The 25,368-nt window shown below is 40.5% G+C and overlaps 3 protein-coding genes across 3 annotated transcripts; 2 read left to right on the forward strand and 1 right to left on the reverse strand.

Annotated features, from left to right (window-relative positions):
- The first annotated feature begins 848 nt into the window (after positions 1-848).
- Positions 849-6,635, forward strand: LOC140539348 (legumain-like). Its single transcript, XM_072662046.1, has 5 exons — positions 849-989; positions 3,814-3,948; positions 4,087-4,257; positions 4,362-4,429; positions 5,486-6,635. Exons 2-5 carry the CDS (start codon positions 3,823-3,825, stop codon positions 5,565-5,567), a joined length of 447 nt encoding a protein of 148 aa, XP_072518147.1. The 5' UTR covers positions 849-989; positions 3,814-3,822; the 3' UTR covers positions 5,568-6,635.
- sdf2 (stromal cell-derived factor 2) lies at positions 6,047-10,258 on the reverse strand. Its single transcript, XM_072662045.1, has 3 exons — positions 10,058-10,258; positions 8,078-8,274; positions 6,047-7,976 (listed from the first exon to the last, which is right to left on the reverse strand). The coding sequence occupies exons 1-3, from the start codon at positions 10,230-10,232 to the stop codon at positions 7,680-7,682; spliced, it is 669 nt and encodes a 222-aa protein (XP_072518146.1). The 5' UTR covers positions 10,233-10,258; the 3' UTR covers positions 6,047-7,679.
- Positions 10,259-10,346: 88 nt separating this feature from the next.
- supt6h (SPT6 homolog, histone chaperone and transcription elongation factor) lies at positions 10,347-24,999 on the forward strand. The gene is made up of 37 exons (XM_072661739.1): positions 10,347-10,662; positions 11,465-11,581; positions 11,690-11,899; positions 12,161-12,234; positions 12,648-12,822; positions 12,961-13,042; positions 13,418-13,673; positions 13,786-13,887; positions 13,985-14,098; positions 14,355-14,444; positions 14,539-14,681; positions 15,050-15,198; positions 15,321-15,434; positions 15,712-15,841; positions 15,969-16,119; positions 16,501-16,655; positions 16,786-16,981; positions 17,068-17,207; positions 17,351-17,468; positions 17,583-17,659; positions 18,117-18,252; positions 18,351-18,488; positions 18,601-18,768; positions 18,914-19,041; positions 19,185-19,392; positions 19,595-19,742; positions 20,003-20,145; positions 20,335-20,475; positions 20,664-20,859; positions 21,065-21,303; positions 21,491-21,604; positions 21,694-21,818; positions 21,918-22,030; positions 22,154-22,231; positions 22,353-22,534; positions 22,652-22,848; positions 23,056-24,999. The coding sequence occupies exons 2-37, from the start codon at positions 11,476-11,478 to the stop codon at positions 23,243-23,245; spliced, it is 5,226 nt and encodes a 1,741-aa protein (XP_072517840.1). The 5' UTR covers positions 10,347-10,662; positions 11,465-11,475; the 3' UTR covers positions 23,246-24,999.
- The last annotated feature ends 369 nt before the right edge of the window (positions 25,000-25,368 follow it).

Genomic DNA, 25,368 nt, shown 5'->3' on the forward strand with positions numbered 1-25,368 from the left:
ACCTGAGTAATGAATGTGAATACTTTTGACACCTTTGCTCTGACCACTTCCACATATTGCGTAACTCCCCTTCTCCCTGGGACAGAAAAAAAAAAGTTGTAATGTTTTTGTAAATGTTTTGTTTTTCTTAGAGCGATTTGCCAAGAGAGAGATATTGTGCAATACACTGAAGCAAGAACTGATTAACCTAGTATTGGTGTGCCAACTATGAAACTAAATTAATATAAAAATCGCTTTTACTTGTGTAATACCATTTCGTTTTATTATTCAATGTTATTTTTAAAATATATTTTTTTTGTCATGATACCTTGGTGCTCTTGGGGGGCCCTGGTGGTGCTGGAGCCCTAACCAGCCCCTCTGAAGTATAGTATATATACTATACAAACTTGTATAGAGAATCCCTTTATCATCTAGACGGAAGCCAAATTTCATCTTGTCCAACACAAATGGAGAATATGCTTGTCTTGTCTTGTCTTTCCTAATGCAGCATTAGTCCAATGACAGTTCATTCATCCACCATGCACTTGCTTTCTGGTACTTAGGAAATCCCAAGGAGATTATTTGTGTTCATCATTACACGTGTTTCAGTGTACAGTTGATATGTTAACATCGTATCAACTCGAATAACTCGTTTATATATATATATATATATATATATATATATATATATATATATATATATATATATATATATATATCGCAATACACTGTATAACATCGTGTAACTTGTATTTAGACAAGCCCTGCCTCCCGCACAAGGAATACCGTGCAATTTGATTGGCGGAGAGAACTGCTTGTCAGCACGAAGGTCCAGCCAATCCTCGTGCAGGAGGCGGGAGAACGCAGTGTGTTGAAAAACGCGGTGTGGTGTTGTTTGGCAGAACACTCCCCAGCGACAGTGCAGCCAGCAGACACTTTCAGTTTCACTCTGAACATCCAAAACACCAACAAGACCTTCCTAAAGCTGGGATTTCTGAACGCGTACTGAGGTAGGATAAGATCCGTGTAAAGAACACGGAGTGTCAGGACGAGCTAAGTGTGCTAACCGAGTTAACCAGCACTAAGTTTGCCTACTGTTTTACAAGAGTCGCTTAAGCTGGACAGCTTTGCTAGCTAACGTTTTTCCCTTCCTGCCTTCTACACTTCACCCGTTTTTACCATTTTGCTTCAACGTGATGAGTTTATTTTCCCAAAAAGCAGTACACACGTGCATACGGCTGTTAATATGTAGATATACAGGAACTGGAGGATGAGGTATAGTAGCTACTGTCCGCGTCCGTGTTAAATCTGATGTGCAGTGCTACCCAGTGCTAATCTCTAGCAATGCTTCTGGGGAAGTCGTATGTCCTATTTTGTGCCCATTGCCTTCTGTGTGAGAAATGTGAGTACACTGCTCTTCTACAGCAAATGTTCGTCGATAGTTTGTTTTTTAAAACAAGGAGCAACATGCTGGAAGCAAATCATTAATACAGTCAGAATTACACACAGTCCTGTCTTTCCTGGAAATCGTCTTAATGGTTACAGAGGCCACTATTTTCCTTGTGTTGACTTTGGACTTGATAAAACACAGTGGACCAACGCCAGCAAATGACATGGCCCCCCAAACCTTCACAGACCCCAGAAGCTTCACACTGGACCTTAGACACAGGATTCTGGGTCTCCACTCTTCATCCAGACTGTAGGATCTTGAAAAGAGGACTTTGGACCACTGGGGAACAGAACAGAAATCTGTAATAATTCCTGTGGTTTGTTCTGGATTGCTTTAGAATTACTGGTCAAGGTTTTTGTGTCAGGACATTCATGCATTGAGATGCTTTTAGGTAGGGGCTCATGTTACTCAGGTTTTTGCTGTCATATTGTTTTTGAAAAGCTGCCCCATAATAAACTATCAAAAGTTATTCCAGCAACTTTTCACAAAACAAGGAAGGAGCACTTCCTAGACAATGATGGAGCAATGATGACCCAGGTGAGAACACTGGGTATTGAACTGGGTATTGAACCATATCTGTGTGCAGAGCAATCAGAGCAGCAGTGCAGTGACGGCTGGAGTCATAAGACCCCAAATGTGACTCAGAGCATGATGGCCCAGCAGCATGAGACACTGGACTTTCTCCTGAGTCTCGGCACATTTAAGCCAGTCATCCAACAAAAACGGAATACTCAAGACTTAGCACATCTCAGCGGTGCTAGGGCACCCTCACACACCTTGTGAACAAGCAAGATGGCAGATAACAAGTGATATTCAAAAGGTTGCAACATCTGTGACGGTAAAATCGGTATATGACTGTACAAATACTTCAGCGCTATCTTAGTAAACCAGTCAGCAGCTGGTGTGATGTAAACATTTGGAAGGGGTCCTTGGAGACCTGTTATTTCACAGATTTAGAATAAGGCCACAGAAGAAGTTGTGTTCTTAGTTTACTTTCATCTAACTGTGACTAATTAGCTGCCTGACTTTGAACTGAGCTCAGAACATGTTTCACATGCCCAGGAACGTTTTATAGAATTGCTGTCTCTCAGCAGGAACACTGGAAGAAAACCAGCACCCCCACACAACAGCCTTAAGGAACTACTAGAAACTTTCTGAGGTGTGGAGTATCTCCTACCTGCCACCCTGTGTGTAAGAAGTAGACGGCAGGTTTATGCTGAGCTGGGGGTGTCTGAACAAGGGTTAATCCGGTTAAACCGCTACAGATATGGAGCTATATCTTCAATGCGGCAACTCTCTTATATAAGGTAAATCTTTGCCAAAAGCTTAGCAGTGTGACAGTACTAATAGCACAGTCTGCCTTTTTCCCCTCAGCATAAGCCATAAGCTTAGCGAGGGTAACCCAGACTCTGCAGAGCTGTGATGGTAGAAACAGCTTGGAAAAGACTGTTTTCACAGTTGCATCAACCTGATGCAACAAAGACTGCACCAAACAGGGGCAGGCCTAGGACTTGGTCTCTGGACCGTGTGAGATAACAGATGATCCATTTCTTACAATTTCATGGTAAGCAAACCATGTAGTAGTAGTTTTAGCACTGTGGGTAGGTGCTAAGTCCTGCTGGAAAACAGTATCTGCATAAAGCTTGTTAGCAGATGAAAGCATGAAGTGCTCTACAATCACCTGCTAGGTGGCTATGTTGACATGATGTGACACGGTGGATCAACACCTGCAGATGACATTGCACCCCAAACCATCACGGACCTCAGAAACATCACACTGAACTTCAGACACCTTGGACTCTGTTGTTTCTCCATTCTGATTCCAGACTCTAGGATCTTGAAAAGAGGACTTTGGACCACTGAGCAACAGTCTTAGAACAGCTTAGACGCTTCTGACATTGTCTCTGGTTGTCTTCCTTTCCTGGAGACGTCTGTGCATGGTGATGCACTGACCCCAGCCTTAGTCGAAGTTCTTAAATCCACTTTTCCTGACAATCCTCTCAAGGTTGTGGTCATTCCTCTTTTTTGTGCACCTTTTCCTACCATATTTTCTTCTTCCGGACAACTTTCTTTGAAATAGCACTTTGCAAACAGCCAGCCTTTTCAGCAATGACCTTCTGATGTCGATTATCATTTTCTAAACAACTGTCAAGTCAGCAAGTCTTTCCCTTGGTTGGGTGTCCTGAACTAGACTGAGAGATACACAGTATTTGTACTGTGTATCTCTCAGGCTCAAAATATGCAGTAAATATATCATTTGATTATTGGGTCATTTGGGTACCAATAGCAAACCAGTGTACAAATTGACCAAAAGTATAGCCTCCATTTTCATATGATAGTATATTATTTCTCTACAAACACACTCCCCCTGATATGCTTCTCAGTCAGCTATCATGGAGCCTCGAGACTGTGTTGCCAACCAAGATGTTCCAGTGGCGATTTTACAGAAAAGAATTCTTTCTGCCAAAAGCCCAGAAGATAAAAGAAAACTTGAGAAGAAAATGGATGAGCTTATGCAGGTATGAGGTGCTGTATAAATGTTATACATATAAAACGTCATACTTAAATAATTGATAATGTGAAAAGTTGTGGCTTTGCTAGAATCTGTTAATTTTATTTTCACTCATTCATCTGTGTTTTTGTGTGACTTTCCTAAGTCAAGAGAATTAGTCAGAGACGTCATGCACCAAATCGTGGAGAAATCCACAGATTCTGCTGAGCATGCTCATCGAGTTATGAATTCAAAGAGCTCTGCTTATACCAGCAAGCCATATAAAGATGTTGTTGAATATTTCAGAGCAAAGTCTTTTGACTGGCATGATCCCAAGGTGAGAATCTCGTACTTATATTATATATCATTGTTTCCATTTTTCACAATGTCTGTTTTGCCATTATTCACGTTTGTTGATTTTATTGGGGGTTTTTTTTTCAGTATCAAACTACACTACAACACCTGTATCTTTTTTCAAACCTACTTGGGGAGAAGGTGCCTGTGGAACGGTAATGTCTCCTGTGCTTTTATGAATAACAATGTCTTTACAAGAGCGTTCCATATAGTAATGAAAAATTGTTATGTAGGTGCTACTCTATATAATATTCATTAGTTTTTATTTATTTATTTTTTGCTGCTGCTGCCACATGAGTGGCTGATTAGATAATTGCAAGATTAAGTAAATTAGTAGTACTGCTGTTCCTAACAGGGGCGTTTCAAGACTACTTGTACTAGAGCACACAGAATTTAGAGGGGCACAGTTATTCTTGTTCTACTTGCCTATTGTAATATTGCTAGTTAATAATGTTATAAAACATTGTTAATAATGTTTATTATCTGTCCCTTTCTTATATTAGGTTAGCTTAGTTTTATATTAGTTTGTATTTATTTGTTATATTAGTAATATTACTGTCACACATGCATTAAATATTTTGCAGCATAAAATTACATGTGAAATTGTGATTTTCTCTGCATCATCAGTTCATGTTAGCTAGAGAACACAGGCTTTCAAAAAAACTACATCACAACACTCAGTGTGCAAGCTTGTGTACATACATAGGCATAGGCTTTATTTATTCTAACGTAACTGATGCCTTTGCTAGTTTAACCAGTGACTTTGCTTCAGTGTAGTCTAATGCTAGTTTTGGGAGGTTATACGGTTATAGGTAGCTACAACCATAACATATAGCTATGAGATATGATTACCTTGACTGTTGCATGGCTGACTTTCCTATGTCCATTACTGCTAAAATGAAAAAATAAAACTCTCTGCCTGAAAGAATTACCTGCTCAGGCTTTTGGAAAGACGCTGGGGCATTATGGGAAATGAAGTGCCTGTAGTGAATTTGCATTGCGTGTGCTGTAGTTCTGCTCAGCATTCCAGGATAAAATTGACTTTTACCATTGTGATTTTAGTGGGGCAAAAGTAAATTTTCTGTCGATGGTTGTACATTGGCCAAATGCATTTAATTAAGAATTCACCAGTTCATCCTTTCAGCATTTTCGATTGTGTCCCAACACAGAAATAACCAATGCTTTCATTTCACATTTGTCTCTTTTCACAGAATCAAGGCTGCAATTGATGAAGTGACTGCAACACTAAAAGAAGAAAAGGCAGATGTTGCCGTGGCCACCCAGGCTAAATAAGTGAACTGCACTGCGAGTATGAAATACACAACCAAGTATGCACAGTGTTGTATATTATATGCCAAAGCCCCTGCCAATTAATCAAGCAGGTCTTGCTTCATGGTAATCCAGTTATGCTCAGCCTTTTATCTGATTCTGCTCGTTACTGTGATATACCACACTAGGATGTTTCGTTTGCTAGATGTAGCGCTCCTTAAATCAGGCCATCTAATAGAGAGGAATTCAGTGGAAAGTGAGATTCTCTGTCCATTGCACACACACACACACACACACACACACAAACAATATATATATATATATATATATATATATATATATATATATATATATATATATATATATATATATGAATTTATTTGTCTACATAGCTGCAAAACCAACTGATTGTTACTGTTACTGATGTTACTGCAACTGGTCACTGTGTGGCAACCATACAAATCAGAGAAAATAATTAGAAAAATAACACTAATGCCAAAAATGTTTTTAATTCAAAACAGTTGATAAATTGACAACCTGTGAAAATGTAACAACACAAAGATACAGCATAAGTATACAGACATGTTTAGAAAGAAATACTAATAATAAGAAATATACATTACCAGTCAAACATTTTGGTTCATCAACCTAAAGAGCATAGAAACTACTTGAGAAGTTTCCATTAGGAAAGAATGAGTGCCCGCAATGAGAAAAGACTAGGATTTGTTTCTTTTTTTAATTAACTTTGATCAAGGATGATTTACAGCTAAACACTATGTATGGGTGTGGAATTAGGGTATAGGACACTGACTAATTGTGGATTATAAAACATTAATTATACTTTCTATACTTTTTTAATTAGACTGTTTTTTATGTTAGAGCCTCTTTCCAGATGTTTTCTGTGGATGTTTAGGAAGTGAAATGAGATGCTTTGAAACCTTTATTCCACAGTGTTTTAGGCTTTGAGAGATACATTTATGAAAATATGTTTGTTTCTATATTCCTGCTAAATCTAAAAATGTATGTTTTCTTGCTTTCTTATTGCCTTTGCCAGCATACAGAATTAAACATTAAACACTGTACTGAATCAAACATCTTGTGAATGATCTATATGGCAGAAAAGACTACTTAAAATCAGTGGAGCGCCACTTTGCCTTAAGAGATGATTGCGGGCACAGCTATCTGTTAGCTGGTGCAGCAGAGCTCGGGACCTGGCACTTTCCTCTAAGCATGTCGGCTGCCCAGCAATGCCGCTTTAGCAGCAAATCGGAAAGAAGCTGTAGCTGACTTTGTATATATCAGAGGAGACATGTGTTAAGTCCTTACTCTCCTAGTGTCGGGAGCATTGCTAGTGCCAGGGGAACAACAAACGTGTGGGTTAATTGGCAACCCCAAATTAAAAAAATAATGATAAAATCTACTGATTAGCTTATCTGTTCTATTGTTTGATCTGATAGAAACCAAGGGTGAGATGATGTCAGCTTTAAGGAAAAAGAGGCACAGATTTCCATGGGTCTTATTTTTGTCTTTCCCTTGAGAAGTGAGAAACAGCAGACCTGTGTTTGTGTGGACTAAACCAAATAGCTTTGTTGTTGGGTTCATCATTAACTAATTGGCATGGTCTGCATGGGTTAATGACCAAAGAGGAACACTGTAATACTGATGGGTAAGCTGGTGTAACATTAACACAATTAATACCATGATGTAAGCACCTTTGGAAACTATAGCAAACCACATATCTCCCTAAAAGTTTTATGTAGAATTGTAATCATAGACTGCAGAGTTAATGTAACCCAGGCATTTTGTGGTGTTGCTGATGTACATAAAATGTACATACAACCGTGTGGACATCAAAGAGACAGCAGTGCTTTTGTGCAAATATCTTGATGCACTGTCACAGGATGTTACTGCTGTTCACATACCATCTAATTTACTCATTTTAATCTGATTGAGGAAAAACTCTTTTGTAGTACAATCCAAGTAAATTCATGAATTTCAAGTGTTTTGATATGAGGTATAATTTAATGAAGTCTTTTGTAGCAGGTCAGAATTCCTCTCTTTAAAACAGAAACAGAACATCAAGAACTGAAGAAAATACTGCGCTGTCGAAGCGAATGGTTGCTTAGAAGAAACCATTCAGAACTCAGTGTGGGGGAGGCTGCTAAAGTCCCTGGGCCCTGTCTCACTGGGCTTCATGAAAATACCCTCCATGGCCTTCCAGTAGCTGTGTTGGCTGGTGCTGGTCATGGCATGTACTTCTCTCTGGCCGTGGATGGGCCTGCCGTACTGCTCACCCGTTACCGATAGCAGAGCGTCTGTGGCAGTGTGGCGAAAACGCACCGACTCATCTCGTTGCCAAGTAGAGCCTCCACAGAGTACAGTCCACTCATCAAGGTGGTCACCTTCACCCTCCTCTCCAAAGGCACTAACCTCCTAAATGAGAAAAGGATGTTAGACCGCACGTCTACAACTGACAACACTGTAGCTGGTTCTGTTTGGAGGGAGTAGCACAAAACAAATGAATGCTTGCAAACCTGGTTGGAGGACAGCGGAGATGCAAAGTAGTGGCTGTGCAGATTTCGGCCTGTGTTAACATGTGTAAGCCGTATGTTCTGGCCACATTTTACTGGGGTCCCTCGATGACACACTGCCCCACTGGTCCCACGAACACTCCAGTAGCTGTTGCTGTCTTCCACTGTGGTCACTCCAGTCACAGACTGCTGACCACTGCCTATGGTATAATACATTTTTGAGCAACATACAGAAAAACGTTCAAAAGGTCCATATCTAAAATAAGTTTCCTTGTTTTATATAAATAAGGCATTTGATGTAGTATTTAATGCATGTAGTACTATTGCCCCTCCCCCTTATCAAACACACACATATAGCTAAACCTCTGTATATCTACTCATGTATTCATACAGTTATCTAATCAGCCAATCGTGTGGTTGCAGTGCAATCCATAAAATCATGTAGATTTGAGCCAGCAGCTTAGGGTAATGTTCACATCAACCATCAGTATGTGGAGAAAATGTGATCCCTGTGATTTTGAGCTTGTCAGGATTGTAGACAGGCTAAACTGAGTATTTGTGTAACTGCTGATCTGGGTTTTCACATCAGCCTATAGGGTCCCTCATAATGGTGAAAGCAGCAGTTCTTTAAACAGAGATGCCATTTGATAGTTAAGCGGTCATTAGAAGATGGGTAAACTGTGGCCGTGAAGGGATGAACATGGTCAGCAACAATACTCGAACAGGCTGTGGCATTCAGGCAATGATTGACTGGTACCAAAGAGCTCAAAATGTGCCAAAGGAACCTTTCCCACACCAATACACCACCTCCACCAGCCTGGCCTGTTGACACAAGGCAGGCTGGGTCAATGGATTCAAGCTGGTGGTGCCAAATTCTGATCCTACCATCTTTGACGAGATTGATCAGACTGGGCTACATTTCTCCAGTCTTCTACTGTCCAGTTTTGGTGAGCCTGTGCTAGGGATGCACTGACCCATCTTTTCTAGCAGCTCTTCCCTTCTCGGTTCTCTTTATATGAAAGACAAGCTGGATTACTTGCTGATCACTGATTATGGGTCAAAGGCCTGTGCTGGTTAAATAGGGGGAGTCTTGCTGTTTGCTATAATTTGTGTATGATGTCTGTATGCTACTATGATACTGGATAATGAAGGTAGGATACCGGCAGTACGAGAATCAGGTTGATGTGCTTTTCAGCTCATGACAACTGTACGGAGTGGATATCTGGGTTTCTGTAACCTTTCCGCCAGCTCCAGCCAGTCTGGTCATCTTCCATTGACCTCTTTCCTCAAGGCACTACCGTCTGAGTAAACTCAAACCAGCCCAATAGGCGCAAACAATTATGCCACTCTCATAATCTCATATTTTAACCATTCTGGTGGTTGATGTGAACGTTACCTAAAGTTGATGATGAATGAATTAAAAGGCCTCCCGATACTGCTCAGCAAGTGCACATACACTCTTAAAGGCAACTGAACACAACCAGTTTTTGTAAGGAATAAAGGTGGAGATGTTAAAATGATTAATTAATGGATTTGGTCCATTACATTATATAGATAGATAGATCACTTTATTTATCCCACGGGGAAAGTCAGGTTTTCCAGCTGCAAAATCAAACAAGAGAGCAGCATAATAAAGGCACTTAAAATAGTAGTAAGAAGTGGCAAATAGGAAACAGTAAACCTAACTATAAATACAGCTATATTAATAAATACAGCTATAATATACATAATATAACCCAATTATATAATAAGAAGTACTAGAAAAAGTGATTGCAGTGCAGTAATTACATTAATATAATGTAATATACATAATGAATTATGTGTAATGTAACTATATATATATATATATATATATATATATATATATATATATATATATATATATATATTTTAAAATACGGGCTACTCCAATTATGAAGAGTTAAAACTGAGTAGAAGTAGAGCTAGAAATCCGACCGGGCAGCTCCTCCTGGAGTTACTCACCAGAGCCATATCGGACGTCGTGTGAATGTAGTCTTACGTTGTGCTTCACGTTGAGCAGCTTGACAACCGAGCCACATGTGACGAACCGTATTTCCGATCCCGAAGAAAAATGACACACAAATGATAACAACACCGAAACACACAAAGAGGCTAGAGAAAGAGCGCCGTGCTCCATCGCTGTAACTTTCACAGAGAGGCAGATCCACAGAGAGCAGGCTAAGCCTACGTAAGAGAGCGCTACTGTGGAGCCGCTCTGCTGGAGCGCAGCGCCCACGTGTGGAGTGGAGTCTTTCGTCACAAAGGAGACCCTCGGTCCCACCGTCCGTTCAGATCGCCATTTCGTTTCGACCACTTGTAGCTTAATGCGGACATGTTTTAATTTTTCTGTGTTAGATTGTTTTTCATCTGCCTTTACGGTGAACAACTCCAAATCCCGTCTGTTTTAAGAGTTGTCACAGCGGACCGGACGTTCCTGAACTCCATACCGGAATCAAAATCACGCTGCCGTCTCTCAGCCATTTTTGTTGTTAGCTGCTCTAAGCGTAGCGTTACTTCACCGCTGGCTGTATTATCGAGATTTTAACCAAGAGACGTCTCAAGGGAACGTAAGTGTGTTTCTTTGTGTCTTTGAAAATCATCAGAGATCGTGAAAACGTCGCTCTTATGTAGTTTGATTAGCTGACTTGCTTAGCACTAGCCTGCCTGTGGAGCTAGCCTCGTTGCTAAACGCCGAAGGCCTTGTTTTCAGCAGAGCTCTCACACACACGGTAGCTCACGTTTTCTTCAGTCGTCGTTTTACGTTGTTATCAGGATTTGGTTAGCACCAGCGTCTAGTTGGGTTTCTAATATTTTCTCTGTACCCCTTTACTGTTATCTTTCGGAATCCTTGGTTTTCTGGCTAATCAGTGTTCATGTGTGTAGGGTAGCATTAGCGCGCTAGCGGTATGCCAGAAAGAAACTGCGTCAAGCAACACCTGGATCTTCCAGTGTTTTACTCCATGCCGTGTTACTTAGCTAGCTAGCTAAGACCTTGTGGTGTTTATCCCGTATATTATTAATCAAAAGATTAAGCTTCAGCTTCAGGAGACTACGTTAGATTATTCTGTAAGCAAAGAAACATTGATGGGTAACATTGGGACCATGTTGAGCTAAACTCTTGTTACGCCGGTCGTTTTTGCCCTCCCCTGGTGATCTGGTGTCAGTAAAATGTTGGCACACGAATTACTTTGTTGGTAGGATTAAACTGTCTGCAACGTGCCCGAGTTTCTCCTGTGTGTGCATCTTAATCGTAGTGCCTGTTAACCCTTTATTAGGACGATGCTGCTGGTTAGACTTAAGAGGTAAGAAGTACTTCCACACCAGAGGTTTGTATAGGACCTCTGCTGACTTGTTTGTGTGTTTCTAAAGCCCTTGCAGACATGTCTGACTTCATCGAGAGCGAGGCAGAGGAGTCCGAGGAGGAGTTTGAGGAGAAGGATCTGAAACCAAAAAAGACTCAGAGGTTTATGGAAGATGACGAAGATGGTGAGCATTTGGGTTTTTGTATTCATTGAAATGCGTTTATTGGAAGTTTAAGGACTGGCTGCACCAGTATGTGTGCGTTTAGGTTTCTGTTGCAAACTGTGTTTGTAGAAGAGGAAGAGGAGAACACTGAAGATCAGGATGAACATGGAAACCTGAGGGGGCTTATTGATGATGGTGGTGATGATGAAGAATTGGAGGAGGAGGACGAAGAGGAGGATGGAAACAGAAGTGGTGGTGGTGGTGGTGGTGGTGGAGGAGGAGGAGGAGGAGACGACAGTGACTCTGGAGAGGAGGTCCGTCATAGACGCAGAAAGCGCGGTAGGTGCCGGTGTGGATTTTAAACCAGCTTTTGCTTAGACGGATTTGTTGTTTTTGTTTGTTTTTCTTGCTAAACCTTTTAAAAAACATTTTTAATACCTTAACATGGATGCTTTGCAATGGCTGGAAAAATCTTATAAACATGTGAATCCTAAATCTTCTGCTCCTGAACTAATTTGTTGTTTGTAGGTTTTAATAAGTCACTTCTTAAATGCTTTGTGCAGAAGCTAGATCTTTATGATGTGTGTCTCTCTATGCTAGTTTATGACGACTGTCTGGATGATGATGATCTGGACCTCATTGAAGAAAACTTGGGGGTCAAAGTAAAGAGGAGGGTAAGTCAGCTAAAGCCATATTTCTAAGCTAGCCTTCCCATTTCCATCATAAAGTAAGCAAAAAAAAAATGTAGCATGCATTGACAAACAAGTCATGGATACCAACTAAGTAGTTCAAATATATAAAAAAAAATGTCAAAAAAGGGTTGTGTAGGTAAGCATATCGCTGTCACTAATGTAATTTATTGAGGGTGAGTCTTGGTAGGTTGTGTGCATAAGCATCACAAAGGAAAAGCTGAATAACAATTAAAACTAGACTGATGCTCTGATCATAGAGCTGTGTGTTTATTATTGCTAATAGTAGTAAATATGGATTAGCTACAAAGTGTCATCAGTCAGTGAAGTTCTTAAGATTGTCTCATGCTTTTAAGTGACAAGATAAAGACTTGTATTGATCTGTTCTATCGCTGCAGAAAAAGAAGTACTCCAGAGTAAAAACTATGGATGACGAAGGTGAAGATGATGAGAAAGACCTAATTGCAGATGAGATCTTTACTGGAGATGGTGATGGAGAGGTGGAAGAAGGAGAAACTGTAGAAAGGCTCCATCAAGGGGAGGATGAAGAAGATGAAGAGGAGGAGGAATCAGGTGGGAGAGATGTTGAAACTAAACTTCATTACATTCTGTAATTAAATGCCAGGGTCCAGTTTTTGTTGTTTATACTATGATGTTCACAGTATAATCCACAAAATGGGTCTGATTGGTACTTTGTGTACATCTCTGCAGACATTGATGATTTCATTGTGGATGATGATGGACAACCCATCACGAAAAAGAAGGGAAAGAAATTTACTGGATACACTGATGCGTGAGTAATAATTTCTATGTTTTTGAATACATTACCTTCAAGACCTCTGGTATTTCTGTATCTATGGTTAATTCAGCAATAAAGGGAATGTTTACCTCTTCATAGTAATTATGTTAACAGAATACAGTGACTGACCATGTTCTGGCATTTGTTCTGGCACAAGTATTGCTGAGGGTTGATGAGGGCAAATATTGCTGCTAGGTTTTTGTTTGTTACTTTTACAAGCAGCCAGAAGTAACCATAGCAGTAGTGTCTGTCACAGCTCATGTTTTCTGAAGTGCCTACAAATAATAAAGAAAGCCATAAAGGTCTAGCAGACCTGTCCATTCCATGCTTTAACATCCTTTTGATCTCTTGTGACCTCTTCCCATATAGTGCTCTACAAGAAGCTCAAGAGATTTTTGGTGGTGACTTTGACTTTGCCGAGTTTGACACCGAGGCATATGATCATGCTGAGGAGGAAGAAGAGGACCAAGATGACGAAGCATGGGATCGTCCAAAGAAGCAGACCAAGAGAAGAGTAGGCCGCCGCAGCATCTTTGAGATCTATGAACCCAGTGAGCTTGAGAGCAGCCACATGACTGACCAGGATAATGAAATACGATCCACAGACATGCCAGAGAGGTTCCAGGTATGTATGGAATACACAGTAATCCTAAAACCTCCGCTGCCAGTTTGCATACCTTTTATAGGTTCTGTCAGTTTCTTATTTAATGCTTGTCTTGTATGATTGTGGTCTCTAGTTGCGTGCTATACCTGTGAAACCTGCTGAGGATGATGAGCTGGAGGAGGAAGCTGAATGGATCTACAGGAATGCTTTCTCCACACCTACCATTTCCATGCAGGTATGAACAAGTTTCCTATTATATTAGGCATCCTTCATACGTTGTCAACTGTTTCTGTATATATGACCACATTTCTCTCCTGTGCACTGTTTTCCAGGAGAGTACAGACTATCTAGACCGTGGAACCACCACAAGCTTTAGCAGAAGAGGCCCCAGTACCATCGCAAAGATCAAAGAGGCCCTTAACTTCATGAGGAACCAGCACTTTGAGGTAATGTGAAGATATCAACAAATGACTTCTTGGATGTTCTCTTTATTTGTGCTATTTATGGTAAGGCAGTAGTTGCAAAGACACTGTAGTGAATCTGTTTAATATGCTGCCATCATGTCAGTCATTATTTTCAGTACCACAGATTTCATTCCTACAAGACTATTACACTAACACATGTACACACTGCCGATGCATAACTAGAACAATGCACATAATGTAACCCTCCCCCTGTGTCTTCACCCCCTCCCGCTTCTAGGTTCCCTTTATTGCATTCTACAGGAAGGAATATGTGGAACCAGAGCTCAACATTAATGATCTGTGGAAGGTCTGGCAGTGGGATGAGAAGGTAAGTTAAAATCATTTATGACAACTCATTTTATACTGTCTTTATAGAACGACTATTTGCATACTTCCCTTCTAACCATTTTCTTTTTTCTCAGTGGACCCAGCTGAAGACCCGCAAGCAGAACCTGACACGTCTTTTCCAGAAAATGCAGTCATATCAGTTTGAACAGATCTCTGCAGACCCTGATAAGCCACTGGCTGATGCTGTTCGTCCTCTGGACACTGCTGATATGGAAAGGTAGAGATTCTATTCCATAGCAAGCGCCTTAGTTATGTATCAGTTTATTCTAAAAATCGTTTGAATGATTGTGATTTGTAATCACAAACAGTTCCAAAGAGTTGTGGGTTTTGGATTTCATATTGGCTACATTTTGTAATCATTTTACAAATGTTTTATGTACACAGTTTGTCCACAATGTTTTGTCCTATGGGGAAAACAATTAATCTATAACTTTCTTTAATTACAAAAATATTGTAAAAGTTCTTGTTTGTTTTGCCCTAGAATTTCATTTTTGTGCATTAATCTAATCTTGGTCTTAATTTTCTGAATCAAACCACGAACTGTTAATTACTGATACCTATTTAAAATGTTGTTTACTGTGGCAGACTTAAAGACGTCCAGTCTATGGATGAGCTCAGTGACGTCTACAACCACTTTCTGCTCTACTATGGACGAGACATTCCCAGAATGCAGAATTCAGCCAAAACCACCAAAAAGAAGCTGAAGAAGATCAAGGAGGTGTCGGAGGAAGATGGTACAGCTGTTTTCTGATGGAATAGGTTTTATGGGCTTCTGAAAGCAATGCTGTGTTGTTTTAATAGCTAGATGGTTATGAACTAATGAGAAGGTCTGATTTGATGTGGTGTTTTCTTTTAGGTGAGGAAGCTGAAATAGAAGAGGAAGAGGAGGAGGAAGAGGAGCAGAAGGGCCCAGATCTGAAACAAGCTTCCCGCAGGGATATGTACAGCATCTGCCAGACTGCTGGACTTGGTATGTCATTGTCCTGATCTAACTTCTGTTAACAATTAACACTCACTTTTGGAACTGCAGGCATTAGCATATGGGGAAGGGTAGGGTGTTTCAGACAGTCAATACAAACTAGTAATCAAAGATGTTGTGGAAAAGAATCTGTGTGCTGCCTTCTGCTCTATGTGGACCGGCAACTGTTAAGACCTACACTATATCTCTCATATGAGACATACTACTATATCTCCCAATAGTTTCTTTTTCCTATCTGACTTTTACACATGGTGTTTTTCACCTGCAGATGGGCTGGCTAAGAAGTTTGGTCTCACTCCTGAGCAGTTTGGTGAGAACTTGCGTGACAGTTACCAGAGACACGAGACTGAGCAGTTCCCTGCAGAGCCTTTGGAGCTGGCCAAGGACTATGTATGCAGGTAACTGACTGCGCATTGGAGTAAATTATTAAAAGTACCTCCTGACAAATAAAATGAGCCAGGTCTCTTTTTGTAATGTGAAGGGGTTGCTTTTGAATTTTTACATTCATTAATTTGCTATTCACAGCCAGTTCAGCACTCCAGAAGCTGTTCTGGAAGGCACCCGCTACATGGTTGCCATGCAGATTGCCCGCGAACCTCTTGTCAGACACGTGCTGAGACAGACCTTCCAGGAAAGGGCCAAAATCAACATCAAGCCCACTAAGAAGGGCAAGAAGGTAAGTTCCCAGACACACTTCAAGGCCAAGGACTGTAAATACTCTGAGATGTAGTTTTTGGTCAGATTTCTTAATTTCTTTTCTTTTATCTTCTGATCGTAATCTGTATTCTGTTTTACCCTATGCATGTCATCAAGGAAAGGGTATTGGCAGAGTAGCATGGTTACAGTCCCGTTAGGACCTCCCTATAGATGTTAATTCTGTTTTGAATAGTGCTTCTGCTAGACCATTAGTAAATATATTAGGCTCTGCTTGTGTTTTTATTGTGTTTGATTTATTGACAGATGTATTAGCCACATTTGCTCCTGACCAATTTTCATTTCAGCTTTTGTTGGGTTGCTTTTGCCTGTTAGGTTTAATCTCAGTTTTTATGTGCCCTAGGACGTTGATGAAGCACACTATGCCTATTCCTTCAAGTATTTGAAGAACAAACCTGTGAAGGAGCTGAGTGGAGATCAGTTCTTGAAGATGTGCATGGCAGAGGACGAAGGGCTGCTCGCTATAGACATTTGCATTGACTTGGTTGGAGTTAAAGGGTAAAACTATACTTTGCAACTCTGAGCCTTGCGCCTTTGTCTGATAAAACCAGATGGAATTAATTGATGCTGAAATTAAATTAATACATGCAATGAAGTCATTCACATATATGGTTTCTTGCATGTGCAGGTATGGGGGTGATCAGACATACTTTGACGAGATAAAGCAGTTCTACTACAGAGATGAGTTCAGTCACCAGGTGCAGGAGTGGAACAAGCAGCGAATGCTGGCCATCGAGCGTGCCCTCCAGCAGTTTCTCTATCCTCAGATGGCCAAGGAGCTCAAAAATAAGCTTGTTGCTGAGGCCAAGGACAATATTGTCAAGGTTGGCTTAAAGTTTTATTTATATATAATAAATGCAGTTTAAAACAGTGTTCAAAGCATTAAGTCTTTTTGTGTGTTTTTGTCCAGTCATGCTGCAGGAAACTGTATAACTGGCTGAAGGTGGCTCCATACCGTCCAGACCAGCAGATAGAGGAGGACGATGACCTGATGGATGAGTCTCAGGGCAAGGGTATTCGTGTGCTGGGAGTAGCCTTCGCCTCCGGCAGGTACTTAGAAGTCTGATCATTGCAGTCAGATAAAACCACAGATATTGATCAAGAGAAGCTCATCTGCTGTGTACAATCTCTTAGCTTTGCAGTTTATATTTTACTCCCATAAATATTTGAATGCATTGTGTGTTTTCCTGTAGAGACACACCTGTGTTCTGCGCTCTGATCAATGGTGAAGGAGAGGTGGTGGATTTTCTCAGACTTCCTAATTTCTTGAAGAGGAGGAATGCATGGAGGGAAGATGAACGAGAGAAGAAGGTTTAAAAAATTTTTTTTTAAATTAAATTCTCAGTGTGCTATAATTTCACCCTTTCTTTTAAGACTTTTTCTTTTAATTTGCATTATATTTATATATTTGCGTTTTCTGTTTAGATTCAAGACATCGAAAACCTGAAGAAATTTCTTCTCAGTAAGAAACCTCATGTAGTTGCGGTTGCTGGGGAAAATCGGTAAGCGTTTTTGCTTTGTGTGAAGATTTGCCTGACTCGTGCAAATTCTCATGTAATGTTCATGTTGTATTTTTGTCTTCAGGTTCCTTTGGTTAAATGACATCTCAAATGTACACACATGAATTTTGCCAAGATGGAATCAATTAGGCTTTATTGCCTGGCACACTAAAAAGATACGCAAATGATGATTGTCTCTGTTCTGGCTTTGTCTGTTCTTTCAGTGACCAGCATTGGGCAAGACAAGTTCAGTGATTTGACAGTCTATCAATCAAATGGCTATACATCTAGTTCATGCTGACTGTAATAATGCTGATGATAGCATGTGGCTATGCTAGCAAACACATTAATTATGACCAGAAAGGTTTAAAGTGGCTTTTTTGTTACATTTGTCAGTAATTTCACTAATGTGATAAGTGTAGACTCCTTTCAGTTACCACTTCTGCCTTACTCCTTGTAGGGATGCTCACATGCTGATGGAGGACATCAAGCGTACAGTCGCTGAGCTTGAACAAGATTCTTCTCTGCCTGCAGTGGGAGTTGAGCTGGTGGACAATGAGTTGGCTACACTGTACATGAACAGCAAAAAGTCTGAGGTGACCTATTCGAATCCATGTCAGAATCCTAACAACTGCTTATTGTAATATCTCAGTAAAAGCTCTTTACTGATGTAAGCATTGTTTCTCTCTCGCAGACGGATTTCAGGGACTACCCTCCCCTGCTCCGTCAGGCTGTATCTGTGGCTCGCAAGATTCAGGACCCCTTGGTTGAGTTTGCCCAGGTGTGCAGCAGTGATGAGGATATCCTCTGTCTCAAACTGCATCCGCTACAGGTACTATACCCTCTCCTGTGTACTTGTTAGATATTGAAAGTTCTGGAAGTGAAAGATGAAATGAAAGATTTTTACTTGGTTTGTCTGTCATTGGTGCTTCGACTTTTTCCAGGAACATGTGGTAAAGGAGGAGTTGCTAGGCGCTCTCTACTGTGAGTTCATTAACCGAGTGAATGAGGTTGGCGTGGATGTGAATCGAGCCATTGCTCATCCTTACACACAGAGCCTGGTCCAGTATGTCTGTGGCTTGGGTCCAAGAAAAGGCTCACATCTTCTCAAAGTAAGTAACCTGTGTGTGTGTGTGTGTGTGTGTGTGTGTGTGTGTGTGTGTGTGTGCATACTGTAAGAGAGGGACAGATTTCTTGTCACTGGTTGAAAAAAATTGTTTGGCGGTTAAGTTGATCCCTCTCCACGTTTTCAACCAGATTCTGAAACAGAACAACACTCGTCTGGAAAATCGAACGCAGTTGGTCACCATGTGCCATATGGGACCCAAAGTGTTTATCAACTGTGCAGGCTTCATCAAGATTGATACTGCCTCACTCGGGGACAGGTGAGCTGTCTGATAACTGGCCAGGTGTTGTGTTTTTTTTTTTTTTTTTTTTTTTTTTTTTTTTTTTTTTTTTTTTTTTTTTTTGCTTTCCGCTGGTCGATTTGTTCAATATCTGACTTGTTTTCTATTCTTTCATTCTGTAGCACTGACTCCTACATCGAGGTTCTAGATGGTTCTCGCGTGCACCCTGAAACCTACGAATGGGCACGTAAAATGGCAGTGGATGCTCTGGAATATGACGAATCGGCAGAGGATGCTAACCCTGCTGGAGCACTGGAGGAGATCCTGGAGAACCCAGAGAGGCTGAAAGACCTTGACTTAGATGCCTTTGCTGAGGAGTTGGAAAGACAGGTGAGTCAACCACTAAGCAGATCTGTTTTATCCAGCAGACATATGCATGTTTTGAAGTTGTACCTGAATCTTTTGCACTCCAGCTATTCAACTCAAATTATGTTGATTTAATCAATTGTATTTGACTGACTATTCAGATTTGTGTGTAAAATAAGCGTTGTTCATTTTACATACTGTGTGTTGGTGTTTTGTGCTACGCCAGGGTTATGGCAACAAAGGGATCACACTGTATGACATTCGTGCAGAGCTCAGTTGTAGGTATAAAGACCTCCGGGCCCCATACAGACCCCCAAACACAGAGGAGGTCTTTAATCTACTTACCAAGGAGACCCCTGAGACCTTCTATATAGGTAGGCATTGTACCCCTTTTGTGTGTGTGTGTGTGTGTGTGTGTGTGTATATATATATATATATATATATATATATATATATATATATATATATATATATATATATATATATATATATATATATTTTTTTTTTTTTTTTTTTTTTTTTTTTTTTTTTTTTTTTTTTTTTTTTTTTTTTTTTGTCATCTTTATTTTCAGTCATTTCTTTTTATTAATATATAAATGTATGTATAATATTTCTTTATCTCCTTCCTCTGTAGGCAAGCTGATCACCAGTGTTGTAACAGGCATTGCTCACAGAAGGCCACAGGGAGAGAGTTATGACCAGGCTATTCGTAATGATGAGACTGGGCTCTGGCAGTGTCCTTTCTGTCAGCAGGATAACTTTCCTGAGCTCAGTGAGGCAAGACACGCACTATCCTTTCTTTACCAGTCTTGTAACAGAACTACAATTAGCCTTTGCCTACAGTTTTATTAACAACTGAATTGATTAACTTTAGGGTGTCTGATGATTGAAGGGGCATCTCAGTTGTAAGCCTTTTGATGTATTATTGAAAATGGTCCATCAAAATAGTTATGGTTTTCTTCTCAGGTTTGGAACCACTTTGACAGCGGCTCCTGCCCTGGCCAGGCGATTGGTGTGAGATCTCGTCTGGACAATGGTGTCATGGGTTTCATCCCAACTAAATTCCTCTCAGACAAAGTGGTTAAGCACCCTGAAGAAAGGGTCAAGGTGAGGGTTTATTTTTATTATGGATTTGATTAATATCTGTTTACTTGTTTATTAATATTTACAAACATTCAGTGTTGTACACTGCCAAGAGTGAATCAGATGTTCAGAGGCAGATTGGAGAATTGGTCGATGTATACCCATTACTATTTTGCCTTTAGTTGTAAGTCATAGCTGCTGTTCTTTTCTAGGTTGGCATGACAGTACATTGCCGTATCATGAAGATTGACATCGAGAAGTTCAACGTGGACCTCACTTGTAGGACGTCCGATTTGGCTGACAAAAATAATGAATGGAAGCTTCCCAAGGACACCTACTATGACTTTGACGCTGAAGCTGAGGATGTTAAACACGATGAGGAGCAGAAGAAGAAACAGCAGAGAACCAGTCAGTACACCAACCTCACAACATTGTATTACACCGAACTGATATTTCACATTGTGCTTTGCTTTGATCATATCATAAGGATGACCTAAGGATGATAAGTTTTTAGGGAGCATTGTGTGTTATTGATGTACTGCTTACTTTTAAGTTGGGTATAGATTGTTGTGCATCTTCAACATTTTCTAATTGTTTTATTCTATTTGCACAGCTTATATAAAGAGAGTCATTGCCCACCCATCATTCCACAACATTAACTTCAAGCAAGCAGAGAAGATGATGGAGACAATGGATCAGGGTGATGTGGTGATCAGACCCAGCAGTAAAGGAGAGAACCATCTAACAGTCACCTGGAAGGTAGCAGATGGGATCTACCAGCATGTGGACGTACGGGAAGAGGGCAAAGAGAACGCTTTCAGCCTGGGACACACATTGTGGATTAACACAGAGGTAAGCAACCAGATTAAAGTATTTTAATGTAGTGCTTTGTGATTTGTTAGATGTCCTGTCAAGTAATTACAGTTTACGTTTTATTACATATGGGTGGGAGAAAATGTGTTTTGGGGGTATGTTCCAACCGCTGGCTGATCTGGTAAATACTGATATGGAGTTTTATTTTGATCTAATCCACATGCAGGAATTTGAGGATCTAGATGAAATCACAGCCCGTTATGTGCAGCCCATGGCAGCGTTTGCTCGGGATTTGCTCAGCCACAAGTACTTCCAGGAGTGCAATGGTGGAGAGAGGAAGGTGTGGTTTCTTTTGTCTATTATCTGTTCTTTATGTCTTTGTATTCTTTTAGTCTGAACAAATTTTGAACATGTTGTCTTGTTTGCAAGAAAATGGAGGAGCTCCTCATCAGGACCAAGAAAGAGAAGCCAACATTTATCCCCTACTTCATCTCCGCATGCAGAGACCTGCCAGGAAAGTTTCTGCTGGGATACCAGCCTAGGGGGAAGCCAAAGTTAGTTAAGCTCCATTTAAACAACTGTACACTTTCACCTGTGGGACTATCTGTGTTTTTTTTGAAAGTCTTAAGCTGCATTGTCTTGTGTTTCTGCAGGATTGAGTATGTGACAATCACCCCAGATGGCTTTAGGTATCGCTCCCAGATATTCCCAACAGTTAATGGCCTCTTCCGCTGGTTCAAGGACCACTACCAAGAGCCTGTGCCAGGTCAATAAAAGCTGCTCTTTTTCCAGTATTTTTTATTTTTATTTTGAAATCTGGTGGAAGTACATTATTATTGTCTGTTTAGTACAGGTTTATTCATCTGTTGTTATTTCTTTGTGTCTAAAGGCATCACGCCAAGCAGCAGTAGCAGAACGCGAACACCAGCATCTGTCAATGCAACTCCAGCCAACATTAACATCGCAGGTTAGTCTTGCATCCAGGAACCAAACAGAAATTGCTTTTATTTATTTATTTATTTTTTAAAATCCTTGTCTGATCAGTTTATCCTCTTTTAAACTGTTTTCTCTTTAACTCTTGCTTTCAGACCTAACTCGAGCAGTCAACGCTCTGCCCAGGAACATGACGTCCCAGATGTTTAATGCCATTGCTGCAGTGACCGGGCAGGGCCAGAATCCCAACACTACTCCAGCTCAGTGGGCCTCCAGCCAGTATGGATACAGTGGAAGCAGTAGCGCCGGGGGAGGAGGCAGCAGTAGCGCTTATCATGTACGGGAATCGCACCCTGAAGCAATATTTGCTTAACCATGATTGAGCATGTCATCTTAATGAAGTGCAGTGTGATTTATATTGAACTTGAATTTGTTTTTTTTTGTTGACCTGCAGGTGTTTGCTACACCACAGCAGCCTATGGCCACACCTATGATGACGCCAAGCTACTCATACACCACCCCAGGCCAGCAGCAGGCCATGACCACACCACAGTATCCCAGCAGCACGCCACAGTCCTCCCACGGACACCACCAGCATGCTTCTTCCACACCCTCGTCTTCCTCCTCGAGGGTTCGGACGCCACAGCCCAAGTAAGTGCAGTGCGAAGCATTCAGTGTTACCGCCAGCATACAGCTTTTAAACCAAGTACCTGAATGCATGTGCTAAATGTTTCTTTAGTTTGTTTTTTTTGGGTCATTTTCTTTTACCACTTTCTTCAATCCAAGTGTTTTTTTTTTGTTTGTTTGTTTTTTTTTTCCTGTTTCCACTAATTATTGCTGACCATTTCTCCCCTTCAGAACGAGTTCCCACACAGCTGTGGATTGGGGTAAAATGGCTGAACAGTGGCTGCAGGAGAAGGAGGCAGAGAGAAGGAAGCAAAAGACCCCTCGGATGACTCCCCGCCCGTCACCCAGCCCAATGATCGAGAGCACACCCATGTCAATTGCTGGAGATGCCACACCACTGCTGGATGAGATGGACCGATAGGAGTGAACAGAAGAGTGACCCCGTTACCCCTTCCTCTAACTTTCCCCTCAAACACACGCAAAATGTGAAAAGAAAAAAAAAACTCCCTCCACCCTAAGTTCATCTCCATACCCACCCCTTTCCCTTGCTCGAAGTATTTAATTTTGAGGAAATGGGTCATTTATTGATGACATGACGGACTCTACATAAATGAGCTGATGACAAACCGACTGAGGAAATGGACCTATGGAAAAGTTTGTCCCAACAGAGTCTTCTTTATTTTCTTTTAGAATCGAGCGCACTCAAGCGCTGTCTTTTTCTTTCTTTCTTTTTTTTTTTTTTTCTTTCTTTTGGTTTTAACAAGGACTACAGATTAAGACGAGACTCTGAATAAAAAAAGCAAAGTGGATGGTCTCTGTGCTGTTGCTGATGGTGTTGAACTTTTGAAACTTAAACCTGTACGTCTATTGAATGTGCATTATCAATGAAAGACCGCCACATTCACTAAGTAGAGACCTGTTCACCTTTTTGTATTCATCCGCCGTAATAAATAAAACTGAATTTCAGTATGAACAATAACACTGCATTTCACACATCTTGTATAATATGCTCTTGCATGTCCTGCCGGTTTCAGACAGCGTGCTCAAAATGCACTTAGACCCCTTCCTTTGTAGATTCACCCCATGTTCTAGTATGCTGTATTCATTATACAAGTCACATTAAATAAACTCAAAAGTATTAAGGTTTAAGGAGTAGCTGACCGTAAGAAGACTGTCCATAACTAGAGCCTAAGAAAGAAAAAATGGATCTAAAAGCATGCTTGCTGTAAAAGCTAAAATTAGTCAAAATCGGGCGTTCTTTTGCAATTGTAGGCTTTCTGAGTTTTCATTGGTCTTTATTTTGTGTTCATAATGTGGTAAAAGGCTGTTAGCGGACTCCCCTCAGAATTTGATATTAATTTGCATTTCCTTGAATTTCTTGCTTTTTCGTCCTTAGTATGCGATTCATTTTTGTTTGCTTCCGATAAGCTGGATGTTTCCTATTTGGTCGTAAGCAAATCTTGTTTTCTTGTGACTGTGTATTGTTTTCTTTTTCTTCACACAAACACGCGGTTTCATTTTCACCGAAGTTCTTTAAAAGACAATGCCTCCTCTGTTCTGACACCATACACTGGCATAAATGCAAGTTCTTGCTCTTGAGTGTAAACTGAATGTGTCCAAGTTCTTTAAACTGTGACCACATTCAAATCCTCATATTAAAGATGGTTCTAGTGATGCTTTATCTACTTCTGGTATAAGAAAAATGCCTTTTTAATAGTTTGTTTTTATCCTTGTTCCCCAAAGCTGCAACCTAGCGTATTCATTCCTTCATTCTGTGTTGTTTAGTTCTGGGAATTGTATACTTGCCCAGTCATGTGTTTTGTACAGGGGGTTGTACTCTGGCTGTTGTGTGACCTCGATGATGGGACGTGAATGCAAAAGAATGTGATTGCTGTTCAGTGTGTAATTCACTGCTGAGATTGCTTTCATTTCTTTCCTTTGATAAAAGTAAACAAGCTCAGCGAGCTCTTCTGTCAAATGATCTGATAGTAAAAGTGGGTGGCAAACAGTAAACCCGAAATTTACATCCTGCGTCTTATTACTGTGAGTGCTTGTGTATAGATTTGTAAAGAATGTCAGATAATGTCATACTAACCACGACCTCATACTATTGAGTTCAGTAGGTTACGTCAAATGTAATGAACTGCAATAAAAAAAAAATCAGGTCAGTAGTAAGTTGGGTAATATGATTTTTCCTGTAATCACTGATATTGCTACTCTGTCACATTTGAAATGAGATTTGAGGAGAATCTGAGGCTCTGTTTACAAAGAGAAAATTTGTACAGATGAATGGAGATCCTTGTCTCAGTGCTTGCATTTTACTGTAATTTGGTTGGTTTTCAAGCTGAATGAAACTCTTCTTCCATGCTCTGGAAAACAATTCCACCATTTTGCTCAGGCTGGGAATCCAGTGATCTGGGAAGGCTGCACAGATTCTAGTCATGGGTGCTGGCATATGTATCATATTAGCTGTAGAAACACATGATGCAGTTGAAAGAACAAAGACTCTGCTTAAGAATCTCCCAATGAAAAATGCTTGGAGGG

The sequence above is a fragment of the Salminus brasiliensis genome, chromosome 18, assembly GCF_030463535.1.
Source record: "Salminus brasiliensis chromosome 18, fSalBra1.hap2, whole genome shotgun sequence".
Taxonomy (NCBI): Eukaryota; Metazoa; Chordata; class Actinopteri; order Characiformes; family Bryconidae; genus Salminus; species Salminus brasiliensis.